The 26939-nt window shown below is 37.5% G+C and overlaps 2 protein-coding genes across 2 annotated transcripts in view; one reads left to right on the top strand and one right to left on the bottom strand.

Moving 5' to 3' along the window:
• LOC124639554 (condensin complex subunit 3) lies at positions 1-16284 on the top strand. The gene is made up of 28 exons (XM_047176980.1): positions 1-292; positions 698-868; positions 1239-1364; positions 1734-1882; positions 2317-2476; positions 2942-3123; positions 4495-4689; positions 5077-5237; positions 5612-5799; positions 6140-6238; positions 6419-6490; positions 6652-6780; positions 7088-7201; positions 7638-7815; positions 9768-9850; positions 10176-10293; positions 10459-10544; positions 10926-11045; positions 11289-11456; positions 12254-12350; positions 12461-12532; positions 13116-13226; positions 13768-13902; positions 14299-14460; positions 14900-15136; positions 15473-15603; positions 15902-15999; positions 16182-16284. Exons 1-28 carry the CDS (start codon positions 137-139, stop codon positions 16237-16239), a joined length of 3756 nt encoding a protein of 1251 aa, XP_047032936.1. The 5' UTR covers positions 1-136; the 3' UTR covers positions 16240-16284.
• The window catches only part of LOC124639555 (glucose dehydrogenase [FAD, quinone]-like), a 15811-nt gene continuing 5146 nt past the window's right edge, over positions 16275-26939 (bottom strand). Inside the window, exons 3-14 of the mRNA XM_047176981.1 lie at positions 24823-25062; positions 20368-20539; positions 19918-20117; positions 19642-19766; positions 19174-19354; positions 18731-18991; positions 18300-18451; positions 17890-18055; positions 17349-17559; positions 17122-17166; positions 16813-17002; positions 16275-16516 (exon numbers count right to left, since the gene is read on the bottom strand). Coding sequence (XP_047032937.1) covers positions 16315-16516; positions 16813-17002; positions 17122-17166; positions 17349-17559; positions 17890-18055; positions 18300-18451; positions 18731-18991; positions 19174-19354; positions 19642-19766; positions 19918-20117; positions 20368-20539; positions 24823-25062 — 2145 coding nt within the window. The 3' untranslated portion in view covers positions 16275-16314. The remainder of the gene's footprint in view (positions 16517-16812; positions 17003-17121; positions 17167-17348; positions 17560-17889; positions 18056-18299; positions 18452-18730; positions 18992-19173; positions 19355-19641; positions 19767-19917; positions 20118-20367; positions 20540-24822; positions 25063-26939) is intronic.

Consider the following 26939-nt stretch of genomic DNA (forward strand, 5'->3'; position numbering starts at 1 on the left):
GTTGTGGGCGCAAATTTATACGAACTTATTTGATTATCTCATAAAGTTATGAAACTGAGTGAAAAATAGCGATAATAGTTTTTAATTAAATAATAACTCACGTTAAATAAGTCCATTAAGTTACAATATCAGTAAAATGCCTCCAACGGACGTCGAAGTGCCGCAGCCAGTGGCGGCGGTAAAACCGAATCCGCGAAACAATCCTAATATGTTCAAAATATTCCAAAACGTTCAATACAACGTGGTTCAACACAAGAAATATGTCAAGGAAATGATTAAATTGTATAAAAAGGTAATTGTATGCTATTTTAGCCACGACAGTAGATACAACTTGTAAAGACTTATCTGTGTGTGACACTATTGTTTATACTACAGGACTTCATTTTAAGCTATAAAAACATGTATATCCCATGATCCTTTCCTGGTGAGACATTTAAAAGATCAAACATACAGTGTTTAGAAATTCTTATTTGACTACAGACCCTTTTCACTCACTTGAAACCATATAATAAACTTTGCCTAATAACATATACACATTGGCTACACAGATATATATGTTTTTTACTCTACTAAACAATTTTAGTCAGTAATTTTATTTTGTCCATGACTTGGCTTGGCATTCCTTGGGGGAGACCTATGTTCATCAGTGGACAGCAATTGGCTGAAATAATAATGTTGATACTATTTTAACTTGTAGCTAGACGAGGACAGTTTCCGAGAGAGCTTCAAGAATGCTATTATGTACTTGTTCACATTTGGAGACACAAGTGCCAATGTGGACCGAGTGGTACAGTTTGTGGCTACATTCTGCACATCCCTGGATGATGAGGAGGAGTTCTTGCTGTTTATATTTGATGTTATCTTTGACGTAAGTATCTGTAGAAATTCAAAATAACAATTAATAATGAGGTCAAAAGTTTCAGTTGTACAGTGAGGCTGGTGATTACATTGTTTATCTTATAGCAATCTGCAATCATGTACTATGTGTAACTACTCAACAGCACTTACATATATGTAGGCTTACATATTTACCATTGGTGTTTGCTTAGAATCCTGCATTGAAACTTTAAAAACAAAATAAAGCAAAAATGAACTTATAACCATAAAGAGCTACCTAACTATAACTTAATACTTTTCCCATAATTTCTTTTTTTTTACTTTTTTATTGCCAATGTACAAATGTCCCTATACATATGTGTATGTATCAAAAGATACTTTATCAATCTTTTTATTTCCAGTGCCAATGTGTGTCTGGTCAGTCAGTGAGGTACCGTGCCAGTCAGCTGCTGGCAGCTGTTCTGTCTGCTCTCGGTGATGATGCCTCACTTGACGATGATCTTTGTGACAAGTTGCTGGCTTCACAGGTATCATACATAAAATATACCTAATCTTAGATGGACTTAACGTTGCAAGATCATAGCATGGAATTTTAATAAGATCTGTTGCTCATGGTTTCAACTTCATCTTGATGCACATGTATAAAAACTAGATTGCAATCAGCCCCATATACAATTAGTTAAAATCACTTCCAATCATTAAACTGGTTTTTGGTGGGGAATCATCAAATACTGTGGGTGCAGGATGAAGGAGTATCAGAATTTTACTGAATAACGTGTGCCTTGTGGAGCCCTTTTTAAACCAGGTAAACCATTTTCAACATTCCCAGAAAGGGCAACAATTTCCACAAGAACTAAGTGTTATTAATAGTAACTCATACTTAATTCTGTCACCAGATGCAAAGACTACAAGACACGCGTGGAGCGGTACGTTGTCGCGCAGCGCTAGCACTGCAAAGACTGCAGAACCCCATGGAGCAAGATGACGAAGTCACCAGAGCTTACCGGTTCCACATGAGCTGTGATCCTAGCTCTTCTGTTAGAAGGTAACTTAAAAACGACTATACGTTTATATCAAACCCTAGCTGTATCCCGCTGCTTCACCCTCGTCCTGTGGAAACACTGAATAAAATATAGTCTAGTCTAGAGGATAGCGTAGCTTTTCATCAGTGAAAAAAATCTCAAATTGGTTCAGTAATTTTTGAACATAGGGCTCAGACAAAACAAACAAATAAAAAAATATTCTCTTTATAATGTTAATTACAAAGATTTCACAGCTGTAGGTTTTGCTTTGCTTCAGTTCCTTCTCAAGTCTTCAATAAGTTTGGCATGTTACAAATCAGCATTTGAGCTCCTCTTTTAACATAGCCCTCATGAAACAATCATCTGTCCTTTTCTTACATCATTTACCAGTGTCTCTTTTCTGCAAATAATTAACCATTAAGTTCTTGATCACCAATATTTTTTTCTTAATTCCTAGGGCCATAGTAATGTCAATAGCGAAGTGCAGTCGCAACGTGCCCTTCGTGTTGGAGCGTCTGTGTGACGTGGACGAGGCAGTGCGCCGCGCCGCCTTCTTATACATCGCCGCTATCAATGTGACGCAGCTCAGGGTTAGGCAGAGAGTGTTAACATTAAAGGTGAGAATATACATATTTCGACATAATGTGTAGTGCATGGGTGTTAATTCGGATAGTTTGGTACAGGGGACAGATGATAAGGTAATATGTTGATAAATTACAGTACATAGATGGTACATGGAATTTCATCGCAATCTGGTCTGGCCAATTTTTTTATTATGAGAGTCATCTCCTGAGCCTTTTTCTGGATGCAACTGAGTATGTACCAGTTTTTTTTTGAGTTATTATTACGAGAGTGATTTTTCCTTTTAATTAAGGACTACTGTCTCATTATAGAACTTCATTTTAACCACCTTGACTATGGAAGCGTAAAAAAAATTGTTTTGAGAGTTAAGTTGAAATTGAAACATTTCAACAATAGTAAATTTTTGTATATAGTTTCCATGCTCTAAAATGTTCCAAATTACATACACTCAGTGCCTTTTGAGATACTTTTAAATCACAAGTCACTCTATTTTCTGACAGGTGGGTCTAACGGAACGTTCAGTGCGCGTCCGTCGCGTGGTGGAAGAGATCCTCATACCGGGTTGGCTGAGCACCTTCCAAGGCAACATTGTGGACCTGCTCAAAGCTATAAGGCTGGACAACGCGCATGATGCTAAGGACTCCCAGTATGTTGCTGGGAAACTGCTCGAGTCGCTGTTTAAGTGAGTATATTAAAATCCATATAAGGTAATTTTCATATTACCTATTGTTAAAATCGTCACCAAACATTTTCATCCCGGTTTTACCATCTTCCACCGGAAATTACTCCCGCATCCGTATAAAAAGCCAGTTATTCTGATGTATAAGCTATTTTACTGCCAAGGTTCATCAAAATTCGTGCAGTCACTTTGAGTAAAGAAGCAACAAATTATGTATAGTTATCGGCACGAATCTTGAGCTCTGACCTACATCTGCGCAGAAGACGAGTGACGGCTATGACGCGATGCACTGCGGGCCAATCACCGCTTTAGCCCGCCCCCGCGCCTCACTTCATACCACAAAAGGGACCCAATAAATTACTTCTGCGCAGGTGAAGGTCAGAGCTCAAGATTCGTGCCGATAACTATACCTACTCACAAACATCTCTGTGTGATTATACAGGGTGGCCCATCCATAGGCGTCCAAAAGAAAAATTTAGAAGCTCTATGCTATGGGGTATCCGAATCACCCCCATGTATGTTCAGCGATTTTTTGTAGTTTAGGAGCTTGAATTGTTTTTAATTTTTTTCCGTAATTTTCATTTCAACATTGTTTTTTTCTATTTTATCTTTTTTTTCCTAACGTTTACAGATGTTTTTTTGTGTAATTAATCATCATGATAGAAGCTAACACCTGAAAAAAAGCAGTTTGGCTAAATTTTATTTAAGTTCTAGGATGTTTAGCCATTGGCTAAACATTCTAGAACTTAAATAAAATTTTATCTGAAGTTCAAAATTAGAAACCTGCTTAGAAACCCCTTATAAATTTTTTTAAGCCCTTACCATTTTTGGCTACTGAACTCCAACAGTAATTTTGAACTTCAGATAAAATTTTATGTAAGTTCTAGAATGTTTAGCCAAACTGCCTTTTTCAGGTGTTAGCTATTATCATGATGATTAATTACAAAAAAAAAAATCATCTGTAAACGTTAGGAAAAAAGGTAAAATATAAAAAAACAATGTTGAAATGAAAATTACGGAAAAAAATTAAAAACAATTCTAGTTCCTAAACTACAAAAAATCGCAGAACATACATGGGGGTGATTCGGATACCCCATAGCATAGAGCTTCTAAATTTTTCTATTGGACGCCTATGGATGGGCCACCCTGTATATTATAATTCTGCTTCGAAAGTTGAGCAAAAGTTTCTAAGATTATGTAGAAGTCTGTGCTTAGTGAATGTTTTTAGTTTTTCCACGTATGTCTTTAATTTCATTATAGCCTCAATTTTTCTCACCCTCTTAATATATGCTACTTCACATACATTGCCCAATGCTTCAACAGAATAAACATTTCCTCGAAAATCAAATAACATAATCAACATATTTTCCCCAGGCGTCTCCCAATATCCGAACTTCTAGAATGGCTACCCACAGACAAGACGCTCCGCCTGATCCCCGCCGAGAAGCTGAACAAGGAGACCGCGTGGTACTGGCGCCACCTAGCGGAGCATCTGCAGAAGATTGACGATGATGAGACGTTGGAAACTATACTGCCGGATCTGGTGATACTTATTGGATATATTAGAGCGTGAGTATAGTTTAAAATTATTTATTTACCGAATTCCCAGAAAGGAGGTTCTGAATGACGATGTTTGTTTATTTTGTGTTTGTGCATATCTTCGTTATTTACCAATCAAAAGAGTAACTAAAATAATTAAGGAATTTGTGTCCTGTTTTAAGTGTGGCTGACTTGAGAAAAGTCTGTGTTGCTGTATTCTTTAATCTCTTATAAACCTAGTTTATTTCTGTAAAAAACGTTCAATGGTTGTTGTATATAATAGCTTATCACATCGAAAGGGACAAGTCTGAAAGCAAAAAGTTCAATGTTAACCCTTTTGTAACCTTTTGCGATTGTACCTATGTTCACTTTTTAGCTCATATATTTATTCGTAAACCTTGTTTTTTCTTAAAATAGAATCGTAGAATCCCCCTGCCCGTCGGAAACCGAGGATCCAGTTGGCTTCAGTACGCGTCAGTACGTTCTACACGAGCTGGGAACTATGTTACGAGTGTATGACGTCACGGACCCCGCCGGGAGAAGCGCGCTGCAGTCGCTTATCACTGATGTGCTTACTGGTAAATAATTACTTTGATTTTTATATATTTTTGAGCTTATTTATATACAGTTTGCATAAGATACAGCATTTCTTTTAACAAGATTAGAGGTTTATATTCTATGTCCAGTGAGCTTCAGTACAATAGTAAATGTTTAATTTTATATTTTGAACGATATGTAACTTATTCTTTTTTGTAAGTTCATAGTTACATTAACAAAAATGGTTGCACCTGAATTGCATAAAACAAAATGGTGCCTTAAGGATATTGCCAACGTTCGATCTCTAGTAAGCAAATCAACAGATAACATATTGTAACTGACTAGCAAAGACTAATACGATTTTTGTTAAGTCACCAATCCTGAATTTTTAATACCCTTGTCCCGTACTTCCCAGGTGACTATGGAGTACTAAACGCCGACGTGATCCGCGCATTCGTGTGGGCTCTAGAACTAGTGGTTCCGGAGCTGACAGGCCGGATGGAGGTCATAAGTAGCGTCATATCGTCACTCCGCGACCCGCCCGAGCCCGAGCAGCCGTCCCCGCCGCCGCCGCCCGTCGACTGCACTGAAGCTAAGTTACAGGTATACTAGTATTTTGACGTCACATAGTTTGTATGGGCTCTAGGAGTAATAGAACATAGCTAAAAGGTCTTATGGAGGCTAGAAGTGGTATATATAAGACCTAACGTCGAGATAGACTGCATCGACGCTATGTTACAGATATTCATCGCTGTAGGGTCAATTCTCTTAAAAAAGTAACAAAACTAGTACCTACATGTGAAATGTACAGTATTTTATAGAGAGGCTCCGCCCTGAAACACATGCTTGTAGACTAATACACGGGAATAAATAATATCAATATTGTATCTTTTTATGTAGTAAACAAAGTTGAAATCGTATATAATCGCTATTTGTTTGACAGAGAGCTCGACTCCGAGTATCACTGAACGTGGCTATTGAAGCTCAAGAGGAAGCCGTCAGAGATCAAAACTACTCACTAGCGGCTGAATGCAAAGCTAAGGTAATGAAACACTGGAAATATCAAAAATGCTACTTTTTTGTAGAGCATGACCAAAATACTATGGATGGATTGTGTGAAAGAAAACCGTTACAGTGTTACTTAACAGATGAAGTCTAATAATGAATTTTAAATATACATACATAATATGTTGGCAAATATACATATATTTTTAATTTTTAGGTGGCTGACATTCAAAAGAAGCTAGATGAGCTATCCATTCAGCCAGCGGCACCACCCCCAGTACCTGTACCGGTGAGTTTTTTTTTCACCACCATTCACAATGATTATTTATTATTATGATTCAGGTAGAATTTTGGGAACGGCCGTAAGTCGTCACACCATCCATCCGGGTTCCTACCATTCCCAAAAATCAACGAACAAAAATAAATATCATAAAGTAAACATGTTTACAGACGATTAAAGAGAAGCTGTCAGACACGGCGACGCTGAACAAGTGTCTGACGATACTGAACAGCGCTCTGGACACGCCGCAGCTCAACACTGTCACTCCCATCATGCAGATGATATTCAACGAGCTAGAGGTACGTATTAACGTAGCCAAACTTAATGGCGGCTCGCAACTAACTTCCGATCAAAGATATATGCAGTTTGGCAGCCCGCTGATACCTAATTGTTTCAACGTAGCGAGTTTGGCAAGTAGCGATTTAGTTTGGCACGAATTATAAAAAGCCTGATGAGTAACAAATGTATAAAACAGCTTCGAAATAAGCATGAGCATTTTTTTACAATTTCCCAATTAAAATTATTGAAGGTTCAGCAATCCTTACGCTATTCTGAGTCAGTATTTTAGAAGTTTTGGGGTGTCCAATTGACATGTTTTGATTTTAGGTGGACATATTCCAAAATCCGGAGATAATCGAGACAGCCCTAGAAACGGTTGCTCTGTATGGAATGTTAGACAAGGAGTTTGCCAAAGAAAACAAAGCCTTCTTCTTCGCTAATGTGAGTATACTAGTGGTAGTAGTAAATCTGTTATACATAGGTACACAAAACGAAAGGTATTTATTCACTTGTACGCTGTGTTTATTTGGGTACTCATCACTCTCCGCATTTGTTTTGCACAAAATTGCCTAGCTAGGAAGTAAATTTTCCCTTTTGAATCTATTTCTTAGACTCAAAATGTTTTTTTTTTTAATTCCTTTTGGTAAACCACACATTACAATACTAATTATTATGTATTACTAGCTGATCCCGCGAACTTCGTATCGTTCAAACCTTCCCTGGACCTCTACGAACATTTTAAAACCAAAATCAGCTCAATCAGCCTAGCCGTTCTCGAGTTTTAATCAGACTAACGAACAACAATTCATTTTTATTTATATAGATCATAACTATGTACAATCAATTATATTCATACAGCTACATATTACTTTCCTAGCTTATCGACACATCAAACGAACGCACAGTATCGACCGTGCTTCGCTGTATAGTGGACTTGCTCTGCGTCCACGGCGCGAGACTGTTCGAAGACGAGACCAACCAGGAAGATACTACTGTCAACACGGTGAATACTACTAAGAAACGTAGCACTTATCATAGTGTTATGGATGATGATGGTAAGTACGGTAAAGGTTTAAAAGCTTATTAATACGGCAAAAAATATCATACTCAAATATGGGCTTTAAGTAACACACTTTAGATATATTTATATAAAGGACAATGCCAGGGTGTGGGCTCAAAGTTTGCCCAGCAGTGGGAGTAGTTTCAGCTGGTTCCATAGTGCACTCTGAACACGAAAACCAAATATTTTTGAAATCGGTCCCAGAGGTCCCGAGAAAAACCAGTTCTAATGTTAGCCAGCCATTGTTAGCAAGCCATTTTAAGCAGCCACAAACCTAACAACCTCTTTTCTTGAAATAACATTCAGATAGATAGTGGTTTCACTGTTAAAAGGATAAAAAAAAAAAAAACAGAAATAGACGTTTAAAGGTAATTGTTGTTTCTCTTCCTTTTCAGTCTCTATCTACCACAATCAGTCCTAAGTTCGAGTAGCGTCATGCAATTAATATCCTTAATGGCAATGGAAAAATCTTATCAAGACGAATAAAATAACCTCAAACACGAGGTAGTAAATAGATACCGTTGAGGAGTTCCCTCGTCTCACTGTCGTCTCCATCGTCAGGTCAGGTCTTAACCTCCACAGTTTTGTGGTGTCGGAGACATATACCCGAATTACAAGTTTTTATTCGATATGTGCTTACAATTTCCGAGAGTTCCATAATGTTTTAAGGTTTCTATCACCAGACCCTGGACCCTGGAACTATTTGGAAAGTAAATCCTTTTAAACAATAAAATGATTGTTTAAATCGGTTGGTAAACGATGGAGTTATGCACGTACTTACGTAAAAAGAATACAAACGAACTGAGAAACTCCTCCATTTTTTGTAGTCGGTTAAAAAAAAATCTCGTTCAATACCTCGTATTTGTCGATTAATATTATAATGCATTTCAATTAAGGTAATAAAAGTTGAATAGTTAAGAGTTCGTAAGCATATTTTTCGTACTATTGAATAAGAGTCAAACCAGTTTTTCTCAGCACTCCTGGGATAGATTTCGAAATATTTCGGTCTGGGACATATTATAAGCCTATGGAACATAATACACTATGCAGTTACTGTGGGCAACTCTTGAGCCAAACTTCCATACAAAGAATAGCATTGTCCTTTATTTTAGATATATTTATTTGCAATCGCAACATGACAAGTCTGATGGCGGTACATTATAACACCATTTTTTTTCCTAATTAACGATCATTAGACATCGGATTATATGCACTATCAAAATGCCAAAATATGCATGCAAATATGCACTAAAAAAGAGCGAAATATGCACAAAATATGCACAATTAAAAAACCACTATTAGAATTAACTTTTATTTTCAGAACATATATTTAAATATACATAGAGGTACTATTAGTTGTAATTCTTGTGACAATATACAATTACATATTTTTCAAGGTTTTCTGCCGCAAATTTGTGACGTTTGTCACTTAAAATTAATTTATAGGCTGAAAATGACCTTTCGACGTCAACTGACGTTACCGGACAGAACTTGAAATTTGGCGCCATTTCTGCCGAGATATACTCTTTGGCGAAAGCGCACTGAGGAGAGCGTACTAATTATTATTATACTCTTTGGCGTAGTACAACACGTCTATCACGTATAAATACTGAAATATGCACTATCAATGAAAAAGTACCAAAATATGCAATAACGCTAAAATAATAGCATAATATGCATTTGCATATGCAAACATGCAAATGCATATAATCCGATGTCTAACGATCATTATTGGTCAAAACTCTATGCTGACACAAAAGCTTTGAAATCATTTTTCTAAGACATTATCAATAGTCGCTTGGTTAAGTCCACTACCGCAAAAAGGGATATCTTTTTAAAGTAAGTCTGAGTTCGAGCTACGTTTCTCTCTCTAAACCGCGAAAATTATTTCTGAGTGTCTCATCCCTAACAGCGTATTTAAGTAAGGGTGTGAAATTATTGTTGCAGGCAGCATTTCAGAATCAGTTATATCGATGTCGCCAGCACATAGCACAGTTATTGAGCTGCTTCTCAAGATTATGGATAGCACTGTAAGTACACTAGCATTTATTTCGGCAAAAACTCATAAAAAAACTGATCAAAGTCATAAAAGCGAGATTCCACCGGAATGCGGTAATAATGAAGCACACCAATGTTCCGGTTTGGTGAATTTTTGATGGTATCTCGCCATAACGACCGATTTTTGTTTTTCCATGTCAATAGAATACTTAAAACTACAGCAATTGTTTGGTAAAATATATCAATATCGGGCGATAAATAAAAAGTTCTGAGTAAAATGAGTCGCTTTTTTACCCGACTGCCGAAAAGGTTTATGTCGTAAGTTTTTTCGTAATTGATCACATTTCTTGTCTCTAGTGTGCAGCATACAGACTGATCATAGTAGAAGGTTTGTGCCGTCTACTACAATTAGGACACCTGGAGTCTCCCGCTATTCTGAGCAGGCTACTGCTTCTATGGTTCAATCCAGCCACAGGTATGTCATATTCAAATTTATTCACAAATATTAAGGTACAATTTGCTTTTGCAAATGGAAATATTTTCACCAAAATACATAGAGACTGTTATTGTGGAAAATTATACTTTATTGTAAGATTATTATGGTTGAAAATGCTGTAAAAGTGTGTTATGTTTATGATAGTTGACGAAGATATGCTGAGGCAATGTATTGGTGTGTTCTTCGAAACGTTTCCTACGACCGTGGATGGTGCGCAAGAACAGATTCAGGTTAGTAATCTTAAAAAAAAAAAACAACTTTATATTTCGATATTGTAGAAAGAGATATAATGTTGTTTACAAAATAATGCTTCTAATATTTAATTCTTGCTAATATTTTAATTCGAAAATAACTCTATCTGTTTAGTTTTGACGCCAAATGAAGTTTGAAACACAGAAAGTCTAGATCCCAAGAATAGACATGCATAAGGCTACTTTTTACCCGCCTGCGGGATGCAGTTCCCTCCGTACGCTTTTAGAATCGCGAGATACAGATATACTAGATATACTTGACTGGTGTTAGATAGAGAAATGAAAAAAAAATGGAGATAATATCTACCAATTACTGACAGTTGTAGCTATGTAATGCAAGATATTGTTTTTTGTTAATAGAAAGCAACTTTACCTACTCTCCGCACTCTCGCCAACGCGCCGTCCAGTTCACCGCTGGCTGAGATCGATCAGGAAGCTGTCGTCAGGTTCATCGTGTCTCTCACCAGGGTTAACCATGAGGTGAGCTATGTGTCAAAAATACAGATAAGTATAAGATCTCTTAAATATTAAAAAGTATTAAAGAAATATATTTTTTTTTGAAAAATTATTTCTGTTAAATAACTTATTTATCGAGGAAGGTAGGCTTATATATAGGCTTTTCGTCCGGGTTCGTACAGAGGTTCTCGAGGGATGCCAGTGCACAAACAGGGTAGCAAATACATGATTATTTTTGCAAATTGATTTAACTTTTTCTTTATCCAGGTGGCGGACAGCCAAGGCGGCATGGCGACCGTGCTGTGCCAGTACATAGTGCGGCGGCCCAGTGCTCCCGAGGTCGGGCTCGCGTGCCGCGTGCTGGCGCTGCTGTCGCCGCCAAGAGATGCCCGCCTCGCCGCTGAGCTGGCACATATGCTGCGAGATCTATGCCTCGTGAGTAAAACATAAATAAATAAAAGTACACGGTAAATCAGCACTTTTTGAAGGTCAAATTTACAAAAGACACCCTCCAAAAAGCCCGCCCTTTTCGCCGTGAACTTGGCTGACGATGTGATATACGGACAATACGCATGCGTAAGGTATCAAATAGCTAACTAAGGAGTAGGTATTTGATGTGAATTAAATGGAGAAGTAGTTGGGCAAAGGTGGCAGATGATATGAATAGACAAGCAGTCTTATTATAGTACATAGTGCGGCGTCTCAGTGCTCGAGAAGTTGGATTAACTTGTTGCGTGCTGGCGCTGCTGTCGCCGCGCAGGGACGCCCGCCTCGCCGCTGAGCTGGCTCACGTGCTGCTAGATCTGTGCCTTGTGAGTTTCGCCAGATAACTGTGCTGCTGTGTAGTTGGTTGTCGATAACTGAAGTCAATATTGATGAGTGAATTGCTGCGCGGCATGAATTGGCTGACCTCAGAAGCAAAGTTATTGAACGTGATCTGACATGGGTTTAACCACTAAGTTGTGTGACTGCACACAACGATAGATTTCGGAATGAAGAAGTGAATGTATGCTACTATTCCATCAAACTCTACTTCTCTGTCTTTTTGAGGACAATCCTCAAAAATGATGAAAATGACATCCTTTTATTCCTCATCAAGGATATAGATAGGCCTCGCAGTAAGCATTTCTACTCCTCTCGATCTTCAGCAACAAATTCGATGCTCTTCCAATTGAGACAGCTTCCATGTAGTATTAATACAACACTCGTAAAACAATGCTTCTATTTCACAGAAACTGCCCGACAAACAATCTTGTCGTAATCTCACACGCTACCTGGGTGCCTTAGAAGCAGCTGAGCGAACCAGTCTCAACAAGATGTCTCAAACAGGTAACGTACTTTTCAAGACTAATGGTTTCTGTACAGAAATATAGTTATATTAGATTCTTCTTTATGTACAAAATTATTCTGGTATAATGAAATGTGTGCAATTTGTTCAGGTATAACGGAAGGCGTAACTATGCAAGAAGACTCGCTAGCCGTTCCGATGGGAAGAGTTACTACGTCTCTACGTAAGTGGATTATGTAAATATTGTTACCGATTATTATTAAGCAAGGGTACCAAAACATACCTACTACCACTGACCTCTATATTTACCACTGGACCGGCTGTTCCGTACGTTTGACAGCAATTTTTTTGTGCCCATTTGAAGCGCCAATATCGTCTAAGCGAGTGTCCACAGAACTAATTTTGACGTATAATTTCAAATGGCTGTGAGAGAAGTGTTTGTTCATTGGTTCACTGTAAAATAATTTTAGTACCACGGACACTCGCTAGGTCTAACAGCGCCAAAATGGCGATTATCAAACGGGCACAAAAGCACGTTGACAACAGCCTGTCCAGTGGTAAATATAGAGGTCAGTGCCTACTACTAATATGAAAAATGTGAACTTTTGTAGGTTTGGATATTTAGAGGTTTTGTTGTTAACGGCTGACCGAAATTAGCTGAATTTTGGATATTGGGGTTCAAATTAAAACTTAAGACATAATCCGGGTGCAGGAAGTTATTTTGCGATGCGGGTGACAACAGCTAGTTGCCAACAAAAATGAAAATTCAAACAACATTATTTCATAATAGTATATAACCCTTCCAGCTCAACCCATAGCCCGAAGCACACACGTGGTCGTCAATGAGACCGTCGAGGAAGAGGTGGAAATTGACGAGACTTCGCCCCCCGATGCCGGAATATCTAGGATATCTGAAGGTTAGTAGGAACTCACATGGCATGGTTCCTTACCACATAAATATGTTTTTTTTTTTTCATGTGGTGTGTTTGTGTATCTTACGTGTGTCATGTTAGGAAGAACAGTTTTTTTTTAAGTTGTGGATAGTTTAATATTATTTTGTTTAAAAAATAAATGCATTGAAATTTTATTTCGCAGAGTTTTAATGTAGTTAGTTTATTAGAGTTGCATAAATGGACTATTGTTAATAATAAATAATCGGAATAATACTTCTTATAACGAAGATAACTGTGGACATATAGAATGTATTTCAAAGAAACGTTATGTCGATACCTAACTAAACTTGTAAAATTACAACCAAATTCATCAGAAAATAGGTGAGCTATGTACATGTATGGACATTTTCGTTGTATGCTTCGGCGACCACTACTTTGCCTTACTGATCCTACGCATACAAAGACAATGTACGTGTACATTTACACATACAAGTTCGACTCACTCGCTATCATGAGATAAAACATCTATAATAAAATCTAACGTTATAAATGAAATAATTTGCAGCTCCACCGCAAGCAGAAAGTAGTCGTGCCGTGAGAGAATCCTCCGAGACTGACACGGCGACTGCCGAACCTGCCAACGTTCACTCAGACTCCAGCAGTGATGTGTCGCCGGTCAAAAAAGCTAAGATTACTAAAGGTATTTTATATAAAACATGGTCTTGTTTTACTTATATGCGAAATTATACCAAAGTTTATAACGACTAATAATGTGTTCGTGTTTGTTACTCTTTCACGCTAAAACTTCTGGATGGATTTTGGATGAATAACATATAAGATACTTTTTATATATGAGTGGGTAGTAGTCCGTCCCCTAGGTAATAGTAATAATTAAAAAGATCTTTAATTTCAATGTATTGGACACCTAAAAAATGTCTTCCTCCCAGATAGGATTGGTGTATTAGAGACACCAACTTTAAGCTTTTCTTTTCTTTACGCTCTTATAAATGAAGAAATTATTTTCAGTTTCCAATAACACAATCCTTTTGATAATGCCATTTTACTATAATAACAATAGATTCATTTTTCTTACTAGGCAAAAAGAAAAAGTTATCAATAACGCGACAAGCCAGCGGGTCAGACTCTAGCAAGCCCACCAAGGAGAAGGCGACGAGGGGCAAGAAGGAAACCAAGGAGGAACACGAGAAAGGCGTTAAGAGGAGCCGATCACAACGCTCTCTAGTTGATGTTGAGAGAGGTAAGATATCATAACAGTCCATTTATAGATTTATATTCTGAAATACGATTTTACGCTAAATGCTTCGAAAGTAGTCGAGAATTCAAATATGAATTTTTGATATTAGAAGTGAGATCTTGTAATTCGCTATTATGAAATACCTCGAAAGTATTTTTTTATATCTTTTGTAATTCTAAAATTCTTTTAATTCAAGTCAACCTGAAAACGTTTTAATGCAAAATAAAATTTCGAGAAACTTGAATCTTAAAAACTTCGACATCTATACAAACTTTTCTTATCACACATTTTTCACCGTCTTATGGACAATAACTTCACTTTAGTCCGCCACACGTAGGTGTAAAATGTTTTTAATTAAACAAAATGTAGCGCAAAATCGTTAAACAAAGATCAAAGATTTTATCCCTCAAACATTAATCAATATACCTATTAATTTTTTCAGCAAAAGCCAAAGCCGAAGAGAAAGCCAGCAAAGCCAAAAGCAAAGCGTCACCAAAGAAGGTCCCCTCTCCTCAAGAGTCCTCCTCACCAGCTTCAGATCTCGACGTCTCTAACATCACAGTGCGTAGGTCTACTACGAGAAGGGGACTACAGTCCGGGTCTGGTAGTGACTCTAATGGCTCTGGAAAGGAGAAGGTAAAGAGTAAAGTGCAAGATAAGAAGAAGAAGGAAAAACCAGGTAATTTAATTTATGTAGCGATAGTTTGGTTTAGGTAACTTTTAAATAAATAATGCCGTAGTGAAAGGGAACTTAAATGCTTGAAATACCACGGCGATATTCCCCCAAAAATTGGTGGCGCATATTATGTTCGCCAAGCCGACTCGACTCGCGCCGACACCAAAGCAAGTTTTTAGCTTCGGTGTCGCGCACAAATATTGCAATTTCGCATACATTTTAGAAATGTTGTCGCACTCGTGCTTAAAAACACTGTTTTTAAAGCAAAAGCTACATGTTTGAGCTACACGTGCGTACGTTACAATGCCACACATAATTATTGTGAAATTATTTCCTCAGTGGTAGCCCAATCTACTCGTACGACGCGTTCGTCAGCCGGCTCGCGGCGCAGCAGCGCTGGTTCCTCGCGATCAGCATTCAACGATTCAGACGACACCATGCTACACACTATAGTTTATGAACAGGAGTTTGTAAGTACATATATCACATTCTTTACTTCGAAACAAATAGAAGTCATATCATAAGACGATATAAATCAAATTCCATTTTACAGACACCAGCACACCAAACTACCTCAATCTGTTAAAATTTTGCCAATCACACATACAATAACATTGAATCTTATACTTTAGAGATAAAGTTGAAAGAATGAAATGTATTAAATATTTCTTTCTGTACATCAGCCCAGTACCTCCTTATTGTATAATGGGATCTGAATAAATATCTTGTCAGTCTGTATTCTGTGCACTAAAAATAAACTTTTTTTAGGTACAATCAGTGTTGAATGACTCGAGCGAGCTGGCAGAAAGCAGACGAGATTCCAAAGCAAACGTTACTATTCCTGAGACACCTGACGCTAGTGAAGAGTAAGTAATCTTGTAATATTTTTTTTTGTCTACATTCTCTCTAATATTTGGCTATCTATTCACAAAGCTTACAGAAATGTTAACTACGGTACAAGATATGTATAGATAGAACAAAATAATACGATAGTCGCTCATGTGACCTCTGCCTGACATGTCTGACATTGCAATTTCTATCGTTGCAGATCGGAACCCGAACCAGAAATACCGAAAAAAAACAAAGGAAAGGGCAAGAAGAAATAGTAAATAACTTGATTTTTTAGGAAATAAAATAACTATTTTTATTAACCTATTCTTTTATTTATTAAACCTACTGTCCTATCTAGATTGGTGTTTGTCATTTTGTTGCCAGTTTTTATGCCAGTCTTGGTTTTTGTTGTTCTGCCATTCAGGTTGCCAGTTCTTGTCCCAGGGCTTCCACCGGTGTTCCCATCTGTAGTTCTTGTTGGTTTGGTTCTCTGGAATATTTGTGGCGGGCCCGTGGTAACCGGAGTGACCTCCGTAGCCGCCGTGGTGCCAACTAAAGGGCAGAAAAGATCTTGTTATAATAAGCACAAATACTAAAGTATGATATTTCTGCTCTTTATTCTACAGATTTCCCAAAAAAGGTTGTTAGAAATAAAAGATTGTTAGTCGCATGTTTTTAACCGACTTCACAAAAAGGATGAGATTATCAATTCGTCGAAACCTTTATTTTTACTGTAGTACCGTAATAGATAGCCTACACATATTCTCCGTCCATCTATTTTTTCGTCAAATATTAATTAACTGTGGCAATGTTTTATTTATTTAATACTTAAACTCTGCAATAATTACTTGTGATTACTGCCTTCATTGCTGGCATAATTCCCGCTGACGTCCTCAGAATTTTGCGAGTCTGGACTTCCGAACCTGTTTCCAAGCTGCCCACCAGGTACTTGTGTACCTTTTTTGAAAAGCTGATGCCGTGTTATTATGAACTCAGCCCCGCGTTCCGCTATCATTATGATAGGGGCCATTGTGTTACCTGCAGATAAAATGGAAAAGTGTTACCAGTAATCTTATTTATTAATTCTTATTATTTGAAAACTGTGGCAGAAACTGTTGTTACTATGCTAATAGGGAAAAATATTTTGATCAACTTACCACTAGGAAGGCTTGGCATTATTGATCCATCCGCGACACGAAGTCCTGAGAAGAAAAAAATATATTATACTCAGTTAGATTGAACACAATAGACGGATCTCTTCGAGAAGTCGGTTAGAAAATTAAAACAAAGGAACTGAGTATCGAAAATAATCTTTTGTAAATCTATGTATTGTAAATTATTGCTAGTTCGAGGAACAAAGTGCCCGTCATGTGTTAAGTTTCACCTTGTATGCCATGTACTTTAAGCTGCATATCGACGACTGCCATAGGATCAGACTCGGGCCCCATCTTGCACGTGCCCACTTGATGGTTCTCGGGAGCCGTCTCATGCTGCGCCAGGCATTTGAAGAACTCATCCGTGGGGTTGGGGCCACCACCCTCACACTGTTCACCGTAGCCCTCAGTGGGCATCATGCCGTATTTCTCACGGAGAATCTAGAATCGCAGTTAATTATTAGACTGGAACGCCAGGTATAACCAGGTCAGTGTGTAATTAGATTTTTTTTTTTTTTATTAGGTGACCTTTTAGATGACGAGTCTCTGTCGGTCTGACTACAATGCATTTAGATCCAAACTATACTTGAAAACTTTTCATTTTATACATGCGGTCTCTAAAGCACTAAGGTACCTTATTGAAGTTTTATTTAATAACAAATTTTGTGTATAATAATTTTAGTTTAAGGTATGTATCTATGGGCCATTGATTCCCGATAATAAAGTTTAAGATAATAAATAAATTGAATTCATTAATGAAAGACTACTTACAGTGGTATTAGCGAGTTTGTAAGCGGTTCTAGCGGCGTCAGCCAAGACATTGAGCTCGTGGTCATCATAGAAGTAGTTAGGCTGCATCAATGGTGGCTGCGTCGGGTCCACTGAGCGGATCGTCACGAAACCTCGACTGCGCGGATGGAGAGATATCGCAGATATCCTGAAGAAAGGAAACAAAAGATGTGAATATAAATAGAATAATTTAATTTAATATGTAAATAGAATAATTTAATTATAATTTTCTATTCAAGTTTTCTTGTATTCCAATTTTCCTTTTGTAGAATAAAAGTCAAATAACCGACGTTCCAAAAAAATCTGTCTGCTGCGTTGAGGAAGAATTATTTTAAAGAGATGGTTTTTTATCTTTTGCAAATCAATCTTAGTGAATATATGTTGGTACTCACGATATGTGTCTTCTTTCGCCGTCCTTTTCTACAGTCAGAGGTTCGACGATGGTTCCATCACCACATGACGCGTAGTAACCGCCGAAGAAGTACTGAATGTCGGGGTGACGGCCACCAGCCGGCGCCAGGCGAGAGTTTACCCTGCCAGTCAACTGTTGAACAGAAATTATTCATTACATAACTGACCTATTTCTTAACTATTTGGTTGCAGACTAGAGAGAAAGCCCTGCCTACAGGATCGTTCGATTTTTAGGGGTAAAAGAATCTTCTTTAAGAAATTTAAATTATGCCAAAGTATAGCTAGCTTGTAAAGTGCACGGCGTACAAGAGTATATATGTTAGTTTTAAGGTATATATCTATGGGCCATTATTGCCTTGCATTGAATGTAAAAGCTTAAATAAAAAAAAATACGTTAAAATCTAAATCTTACCTGAGACATGCCAGTACTAGACAAAGGACCGGTCCTGCTCAGCAGGTACTGAGTGGCCACATCCCAGTTCAAGTCAGGAACCATAGGCTCCTTAGTCAGCGTGAAGTCCAGGTTAACTCCGACATGATTCTGAAGGTTCTGTCCAACTCCGGGCAGGTCTTTGATGGTGGGGATGTTGAACTTGTCCAAAGTGTCTTTGGGACCGATGCCGGAAAGTAGTAGGATTTGTGGCGTGTTTAGAGTGCCTGCGGTTAAGATTGCCTGAAATAAAACAATAACATAAAAAAATCTACTTCATAGTTCTCACCGAAGTTTTTGTCGTCACGAAAATGAAGCGAATGGCTGCGCCTGGGCACAAACTATTTTAAGAAAACACATGACTACTCTATCAGACTAATATTTATTTAACTTTGTTTTTTCAAAAATGTGAAATTACGACTTACCTCTTTAGTAACTCCCACAGTCCTCGTAACTCCATCCTTGATGTATTCAACGGCAGTGACCCTCTTGGACACTGGGTCTACGATTACGCGAGAACCCAGCGCGTTGAGCAGTACGTGAAGGTTGGCTCGCTTGGAAGCAGGGCGCAGGTACGCGCGGGCTGTTGTGTAGCGGGTGCCACCACTGCAGAACAAGGTAAGTAAAGGTTATTGGACTAATATATAACGGTTTGAAGATTGCTATTTAAGCCAATAGTGATATGGAAGTCCTTTCAACGAAATGCGCATATGTTTATGACAGATCCACCAACGTCCCTTAAGCAAACCTTCGCTCACCTGGATAAAAAGTAGCCTATAACCTTTCTCAAAAAATGGGACCTTCTTCAAAAGATTTGGGCGTTCAAGTAAATAAACAAACTCTTCAGCTTTATAATAGGAATTAGTAACTTACTATGAAAAGATGATACTTACTCGTTAAGAGTCTGAGCAATAGTAAAGCCAGTGGTGGTGTCTCCATTGAGGTCACTGGTCGGTGGGTATCCCAGCTCTATCGCGCCAGAAACCACGTCGTGAGCAAACTGCGGTGCGTGACGGAACTGGACAAAGAGACATTGTAATTACACGGTGGAAAAGAATATAGTATATCTCTAAAACATGATTTATTCGAAAAACTCATACCCCCTCATCAACAAAAATATTTCCTCAGATTATAAGGACTATACTAGACTTGCCGAAACGAATTCTCACCTTCTGCACAGGCAGTGGCCCTCCTCGACTATGATACTCAGCGGACACGCCGTTCCCGATCTCCTTATTGTCCTCACTCCTCAGGAAGTAAGGCAGCACCTCGTACCAAGACCAACCAGTCGCGCCATTCACCGCCCAGCTGTCGTAGTCAGCCGGGACACCTCGCATGTACATCATACCGTTGGTTGCTGAACACCCACCTAAAGAAAAACAAAAGAATAAGAGAAGGCTCGCTTTGAACAGCTTTTTACCGAAAAACCGTTGTCTTTCGGGAGACATTCTGCGGTTTTCCAATTAATAAAGTAAGAAGACGTTCATATTATAACGATTTAGCTATCATTTCCTTCTACTTCCTTATTTAATATTAGAATTACAGCATCTCCCAGGATTCAGCCACACTCAGCAACCAGTTTTAGACTTTTGGAATCTAAGATTTGGTTAATAACTTACCTAACATCTTAGCTCTAGGCCAATAACATATTCCGCCTTTAGCCAGACACGCTTTCTCTTGCTTCTCAGTATTGTACTGCCAATCCGTTTCCTTAAGGCCCCAGTATGCCGTCACCCAGGCTGGTACTCCTGACTGCGTTGGTTCGTCGCCTCCTGCTTCTATTAATAACACCTGGGAAGCATCATAATAGTGTCAATCAATTTGAAATCTTGGGGAAATTCACGATTTATTTTTCTAGAATCCTTCAGAGCTATCGCAAAGATGATTTGCCTTGCGGGCCGCGGAACCACTGTAACTCATAAGTTTTATGACTCGGTAGGTACATACCTACTTCTAAACTTTAAGACCGGAATAGGTAGGCACTTCTAAAGCGCTAATAGCAATTATGACAGCTTCTATTAATTGGCATTTTTATGGAAGTACTTTTCTATATAATTAACTAATTTTTCCTCGGTTTGGTAATCAAAGGCTCCGACAGTGGTCATTTCATGGGATGGGAAGTAACCAAAAACTTTAATGGATCTTCGTTAAAATTATGTAATAACCCGCTTCCATGATAATGAACTTGTACATAATTGTTTTTAATAACAGCAAAAAATATAGTGACCATACATAATGCTGGCAAAAGTACCATAGAAGCAGTTATTTATATGAAAGGTTGATAGCGTTTCGTTTAATTCTCTCGTTAATCGTGACGTAATGAACCATTACTTTGGAATAACTTAGGACATTTCAATAAAAACGCGTCATTTCACCTTAGAAAAGTTCTACAATTTACTGTATCGTTTTTATTTGTAATTGTTCCCACCCACTATGTTTTTTTAACCAAAGCAGTAGACTATTGCTAACATAACATGTTAACTTTGTTTTTACAACATTTTTTTACACTCTAATTGGATTTTACCAAGTTTTTAAAAGATTTCGACCGCGAACACGTTTTTATTTTGTGATTGTGAACCAGTGGGTATAAACACCCAGCGAGTATTTAAATCGAATGCTTGATGATTGTCATTGTAATTAAATAACGTTACTTCGAATTTATTATCTTACTTGGAAAAATAATAATCTACTTTTATTGGAATACCAACAGCATAACAAACGGTAAATCTATAAAAAACGAAAAGTAGAATGGAGATAGCAAAATTTTCAAATAAAAAAACCAGAATCGACAGCAATGAAATGTTTATCAATGGGTTATTATGGTAGACCTTTGATGGTGCGAAGAAAATCGGCCTGAAATCCATGGGGCTATAAGTATGTATCATATTATTACAAAATGGTTTATGTTGAATTTATGTTGATTTTAAAGATTATTTACATCAAGGAACGTAAAAAAACAAGGTACACTATATAACATTATACAAGCCATCTTATGTACTCCTTTTATGTATGTACTCTCTTATATACTCCTCTTATGTTCTCTCTTATATACTCCTCTTATGTACTCTCTTAAGTATTCCTCTTATGTTCTCTTTTAAGTATTCCTCTTATGTTCTCTCTTATGTACTCCTCTTATGTAATCTCTTAAGTATTCCTCTTATGTTCTCTCTTATATACTCCTCTTATGTACTCCTCTTAAGTATTCCTCTTATATATTCCTCTTATGTACTCTCTTATATACTCCTCTTATGTACTCTCGTATATACTCCTCTTATGTACTCTCTTATATACTCCTCTTATGTACTCTCTTAAGTATTCCTCTTATGTACTCTCTTAAGTATTCCTCTTATGTTCTCTCTTATATACTCCTCTTATGTTCTCCTCTTATATACCCCTTTTATATACTCCTCTTATGTACTCCTCTTATGTATTCCTCTTATGTTCTCTCTTATATACTCCTCTTATGTACTCCTCTTATGTACTCTCTTATATACTCTCTTAAGTATTCCTCTTATATACTACTCTTATGTACTCTCTTATATACTCCTCTTATGTACTCCTCTTATGTATTCCTCTTATGTTCTCTCTTATATACTCCTCTTATGTACTCCTCTTATGTACTCTCTTATATACTCCTCTTATGTAATCTCTTAAGTATTCCTCTTATATACTCTCTTATATACTCCTCTTATGTACTCCTCTTATGTAATCTCTTAAGTATTCCTCTTATGTTCTCTCTTATATAGTCCTCTTATGTACTCCTCTTATGTACTCCTCTTATATACTCCTCTTATGTACTCTCTTATATACTCCTCTTTATGTACTCTCTTAAGTATTCCTCTTATATACTCCTCTTATGTACTCTCAGTGTTTTGGTCATCTCCCTTTCTTGTATGCTATGCCTACTACAATTTGAAAAAATGTCAGCAAAAGATATGGACGACAAATCGCAGAATAGATAAAAGATAAAGTGTGAAGTATATGGGATCGTAATCCGAGGAACATATCCACTTAATCAAGGTATTTAAACAGCAATCAGCGGCCTCCTTGGCCGGTATTTACAACAATGCATGGTGGCGAGTCATGGAGACGTGAAATTGATGTACTCGACTGTCTATTGTTCTGGACTTAACGTTCTATAGTGTGTCCTAGTAGCCCGGTCAAAATAGACATAAAAGTAGTAGTCAAATAACAAAACTTCCCACAAAGCTGATTTTTGGTGGAGAGCTAGATTTTATCATTATAAATAAAATACTAAAAGTCCCCATCGATCCCATGTGTGCGTCAAAAGTTATTCGAGATCAAATGTCAAAATTTTAGGTTTTTTGTTTTTTTTTTCCGAAAACGGTAAGTTTGATCAAAAAAAGACATCAGACCAAAGTTGTAGATCTTTAATTTTTCTACAAAAATGGCATTAACAGTTTTCTCCTAAATCTTACCATTCCTGAGATATCGTGATTCAAAGAGTCACACTACACATGATATCCACATATAAGCCACGTATATACGACGGCTGCCTTTAAGTTGTGTCGTTTGAAATAAGTATAGACAATCTAATAGGTTAATACCATTTATTGTTTTTCAGAGAATTCTCCGCGATATTTAATGCACTTTTGCATGCATTAAACCCAGTTCTTGAAATATTTATTCCATTCTGAAGTGGGGTTAGTCAAATTGGCCGATTTGTATGAGTCAACAGCTTTTCAGGTGTGCTGAAACGTTTACCATGAAGACTTTACCTAATTTTGGGGAATGTAAAACAATCGTAATGCCCACGGATCCATGTCACGGTATGTTACATGTTGGTCTGCGACAATTAACTGTCGCATAGCCTCGATATTATCTTGGGTCATATCGGGTTTTAAATTACCTTCACGTGGCTTGTCGCTAAGGCTAGATTGCCCACTTTTAAAACCTAAATATCAGCGTACTGCAGTCCTAAGGCATGGTTCTGCATTACTAAACACAGAACAAATTTTTTTAAACCTCTGAAGTCGCGACAATCCACTTTTAAAGTTGAAGAAAATTATCGCACGCTAATTTTTCTTCGACATTTCCATTTTTATCCAGAAGACTGGGGTTGGAAATTGATACATAATATCTGGACCCTATTAAAACTTTACTCCCACCTGCTCCAGAAAAACTCCTGACATTATTTTTTGCAATTGCAAAAATGATTGTAGTATCAAATCATCCTCCGAGCCCTTTTCCCAACTATGTTGGGGTCGGCTTCCAGTTTAACCGGATGTAGCTCAGTACCAGTCCTTTACAAGGAGCGACTGCCCTATCTGACCCCTTAACCCAGTTACCCGGGCAACCCAATACCCCTTGGTTAGACTGGTGTCAGACTTACTGGCTTCTGACTACCCATAATGGCTGCCAAGGATGTTCAATGACAGCCAGAACCTACAGTTTACCATTCCTGAGATATCGCGCTTGAAGCGCGATATCTCAGGAATGGTAACATTTAGGAGAAAACTGTTAATGCCATTTTTGTAGAAAATTTTATAATCTACAATTTTGGTCTGATGTATTTTTTTGATAAAACTTACCGTTTTCGAAAAAAACACAAAAAACCAAAAATTTTGACATTTGACCTCGAATAACTTTTGACGCACACATGGGATCGATGGGGACTTTTAGTATTTTATTTAGAATGATCAAATCTAGCTCTCCACCAAAAATCAGCTCTCCGGGAATTTTTGTTATTTCAAATGTCTATTTTGACCGGGCTATAGTGTTGATGCCGATAGCTGAAAGAAGCTTATTTATCTACGCAAGATGTAAGAAAAAACCAAAGCCCCGGTATCCTCAATATGCATTTAGGCATTGCTAATTTTAATGCTAATGAATCTGATCTCCAGTTAGCAATTTTCCACCTCGCACTTCCACTGTATTGCTTGTCAAATTCGTACAAGCATAGCTACTTGACCTAATTATCTAACTACAGAACGCTTCAATACCAGAAATAGGGCCATGTAAGAGAAATGGAAAATCACACGGGTATTTTACTATAGTTCAGATTTTCAATCCAGAACCGCCTTCATTTTCTACATAATACAAATAATGCATACCTTCCATTGAGGATTTTCAGATAGTCTCCCAGCCATCACAGCCCCCGCAGACCCTCCGCCAACCACCACGAAATCATATATGTCATCTGGCTGGTCCTTATTGGTGACCCTATTGCAAGGGTCGGCCAGGTCACAGCGGCCGTTGATGTAAGCTTCCAGGATCGTCATGAAGAGTAGGAACTGGTTCGGGCATGCCGATACCATGGATGGCCCCACTTCGCGTATGGGGCACGCGCAGGCCTGTAAGGGAAAAGGTGATTAGTTAATAAGGCTGTTGCTTAAAGTTGTCATGCGGATGGCCGTATAGGACCAGCATCCCAATCGTTTTCGTCACTAAACGCTATTGAGAAAGCGTGGTGATTAACGCTCAATCCTTGTGGAGGCCAGTGTCCAGCAGAGGGACGATGATGAAGATGAGCTAGTGTCGAAGACATAGGTACCGGATTTATTAATATAATTGAATATCGATCCTCACGAGGTGATTCTCATAAATTTTTGCACATTTTCTTCTCAGTTACGACGACAAAACCTTGACCTGTGATGAAAATACGGAAACCATAGACAGGAGGAAACAAAACACACGCAACGGAAGAATTTAATCTCGCAATGACAACAAAGGCTTATGTTAAAACTAATTGTTAATAATGACAGCCGATGATTGAATAAACAACGATATCAAGAAGTCGACAAAAACGCAATAATTATACGCGATTGCTAGGGGTAAAAACATCGGTATTTATTGTACCTACTCATAGTTACTGCATAGGCGCAGTAACTATGAGTAGGTACAATAAACCACCTAATCTCGGTCCTAACTCATGACAATGAAATGAAATGAAATCGTTTATTTTGCAAGTTGGACATTAAATCACTTTTACACGTCATTTTTAAGAACGCTGAGGTCGGCATTTTCTAATGATAAAACATCATCTTAGATTTGAGTTTTAACTGAAAATTACGAAACTAAAATCATTCTTACGCTTAAGAATAAACTTTAGATATTTGAATATTCACCCAGAGACTAACATTTAAAAATCTTATAGAATCCAAAATACCAGCTTCTGATATTTGTAAAGTTATTATCGTTCTAACTTTTAATCATCAATCATCTAGAGTACAGTCTAACATTTTTCCTCGCTAGAAAATGGCTTTTTTTGTTTAATGTATAGCCATGGAATACCCATTCACTATGGCACATAAGGACGCGAAGTTGTCCAAATATAAGTTGTTAAAATAGAAACTTTTATAACAGTTACTATTGCAGTAGTAACTATTAAGGTAATCTGTGGTTATCTGGACTATGTAGTCTGAAATCACCAACCCGCATTGAGCAAGCGTGGTGATTAATGCTCAATCTACTCCGTGTGAGAGGAGGCCTGTGCCCAACAGTGGGACGATAAAAAGGCTGTAACTGTAACTGTGGTTAAACAGTTACAACGCGAAGAAAATTAAAATTGGCAAACTGAAATCATTTTTCGTTCATCAAATTTATTGTTTGTTTTAAAGACAACAGTTAATATGTTTTGAACAATTAAATATTAAATTGTATTGTGTTGTTTTGAAAATAATTCGTGATGTACCTACTATTGTTTAACTTTTTATAATAATAATCTTAGTATTCCATGAAATGTGAATCATTTTCCGTTACTAATTGGTATTTCTTGTGAAAAATCGTGATGATGAGCAGATATCACCAGTTCCCATCATGATGATTTTATAATTGATTTAGTAATATGTATGCATGTAGCTTTTTTTATTAGTAAAACCATGAGTTGGCATTCTAGGATCTACTCGTAATTTTCCAAGTAGATCGGATAAAGCGATAAGATCTATGGAGTCGAGATTATTCGTCGAGATTATTCATGTTTTATTTACACAAATAAAACATGAAAAATAACTTATATGAGAATTGTAACAATTCTCATTTATGTTATTACTAGCTTCTGCCCGCGACTTCGTACGCGGATCCTGTCCCTTATGCCAGCGACTACGGGGTCAGCAAAATCAAAGATCTGAATAGTCTGATATTGAATTTTAAGGGCCCGTTGACTTGAAAACAACGGAATACGCATAACCATTAGAAACGTTCCATATATTTAATTTTTGTACTTTAACGG

This window comes from Helicoverpa zea, chromosome 19, assembly GCF_022581195.2.
Source record: "Helicoverpa zea isolate HzStark_Cry1AcR chromosome 19, ilHelZeax1.1, whole genome shotgun sequence".
NCBI lineage: Eukaryota > Metazoa > Arthropoda > Insecta > Lepidoptera > Noctuidae > Helicoverpa > Helicoverpa zea.

What these genes read in the sequence shown, in the direction of transcription:
- LOC124639554 (XM_047176980.1), top strand. Translation starts at nt 137, where the DNA reads ATGCCTCCAACGGACGTCGAAGTGCCGCAGCCAGTGGCGGCGGTAAAA. An exon ending in GTGCGCAAGAACAGATTCAG is followed by an intron (nt 10,545 to 10,925) that starts GTTAGTAATCTT and finishes TTTTGTTAATAG; the next exon opens with AAAGCAACTTTACCTACTCT. An exon ending in AAGAGTTACTACGTCTCTAC is followed by an intron (nt 12,533 to 13,115) that starts GTAAGTGGATTA and finishes TAACCCTTCCAG; the next exon opens with CTCAACCCATAGCCCGAAGC.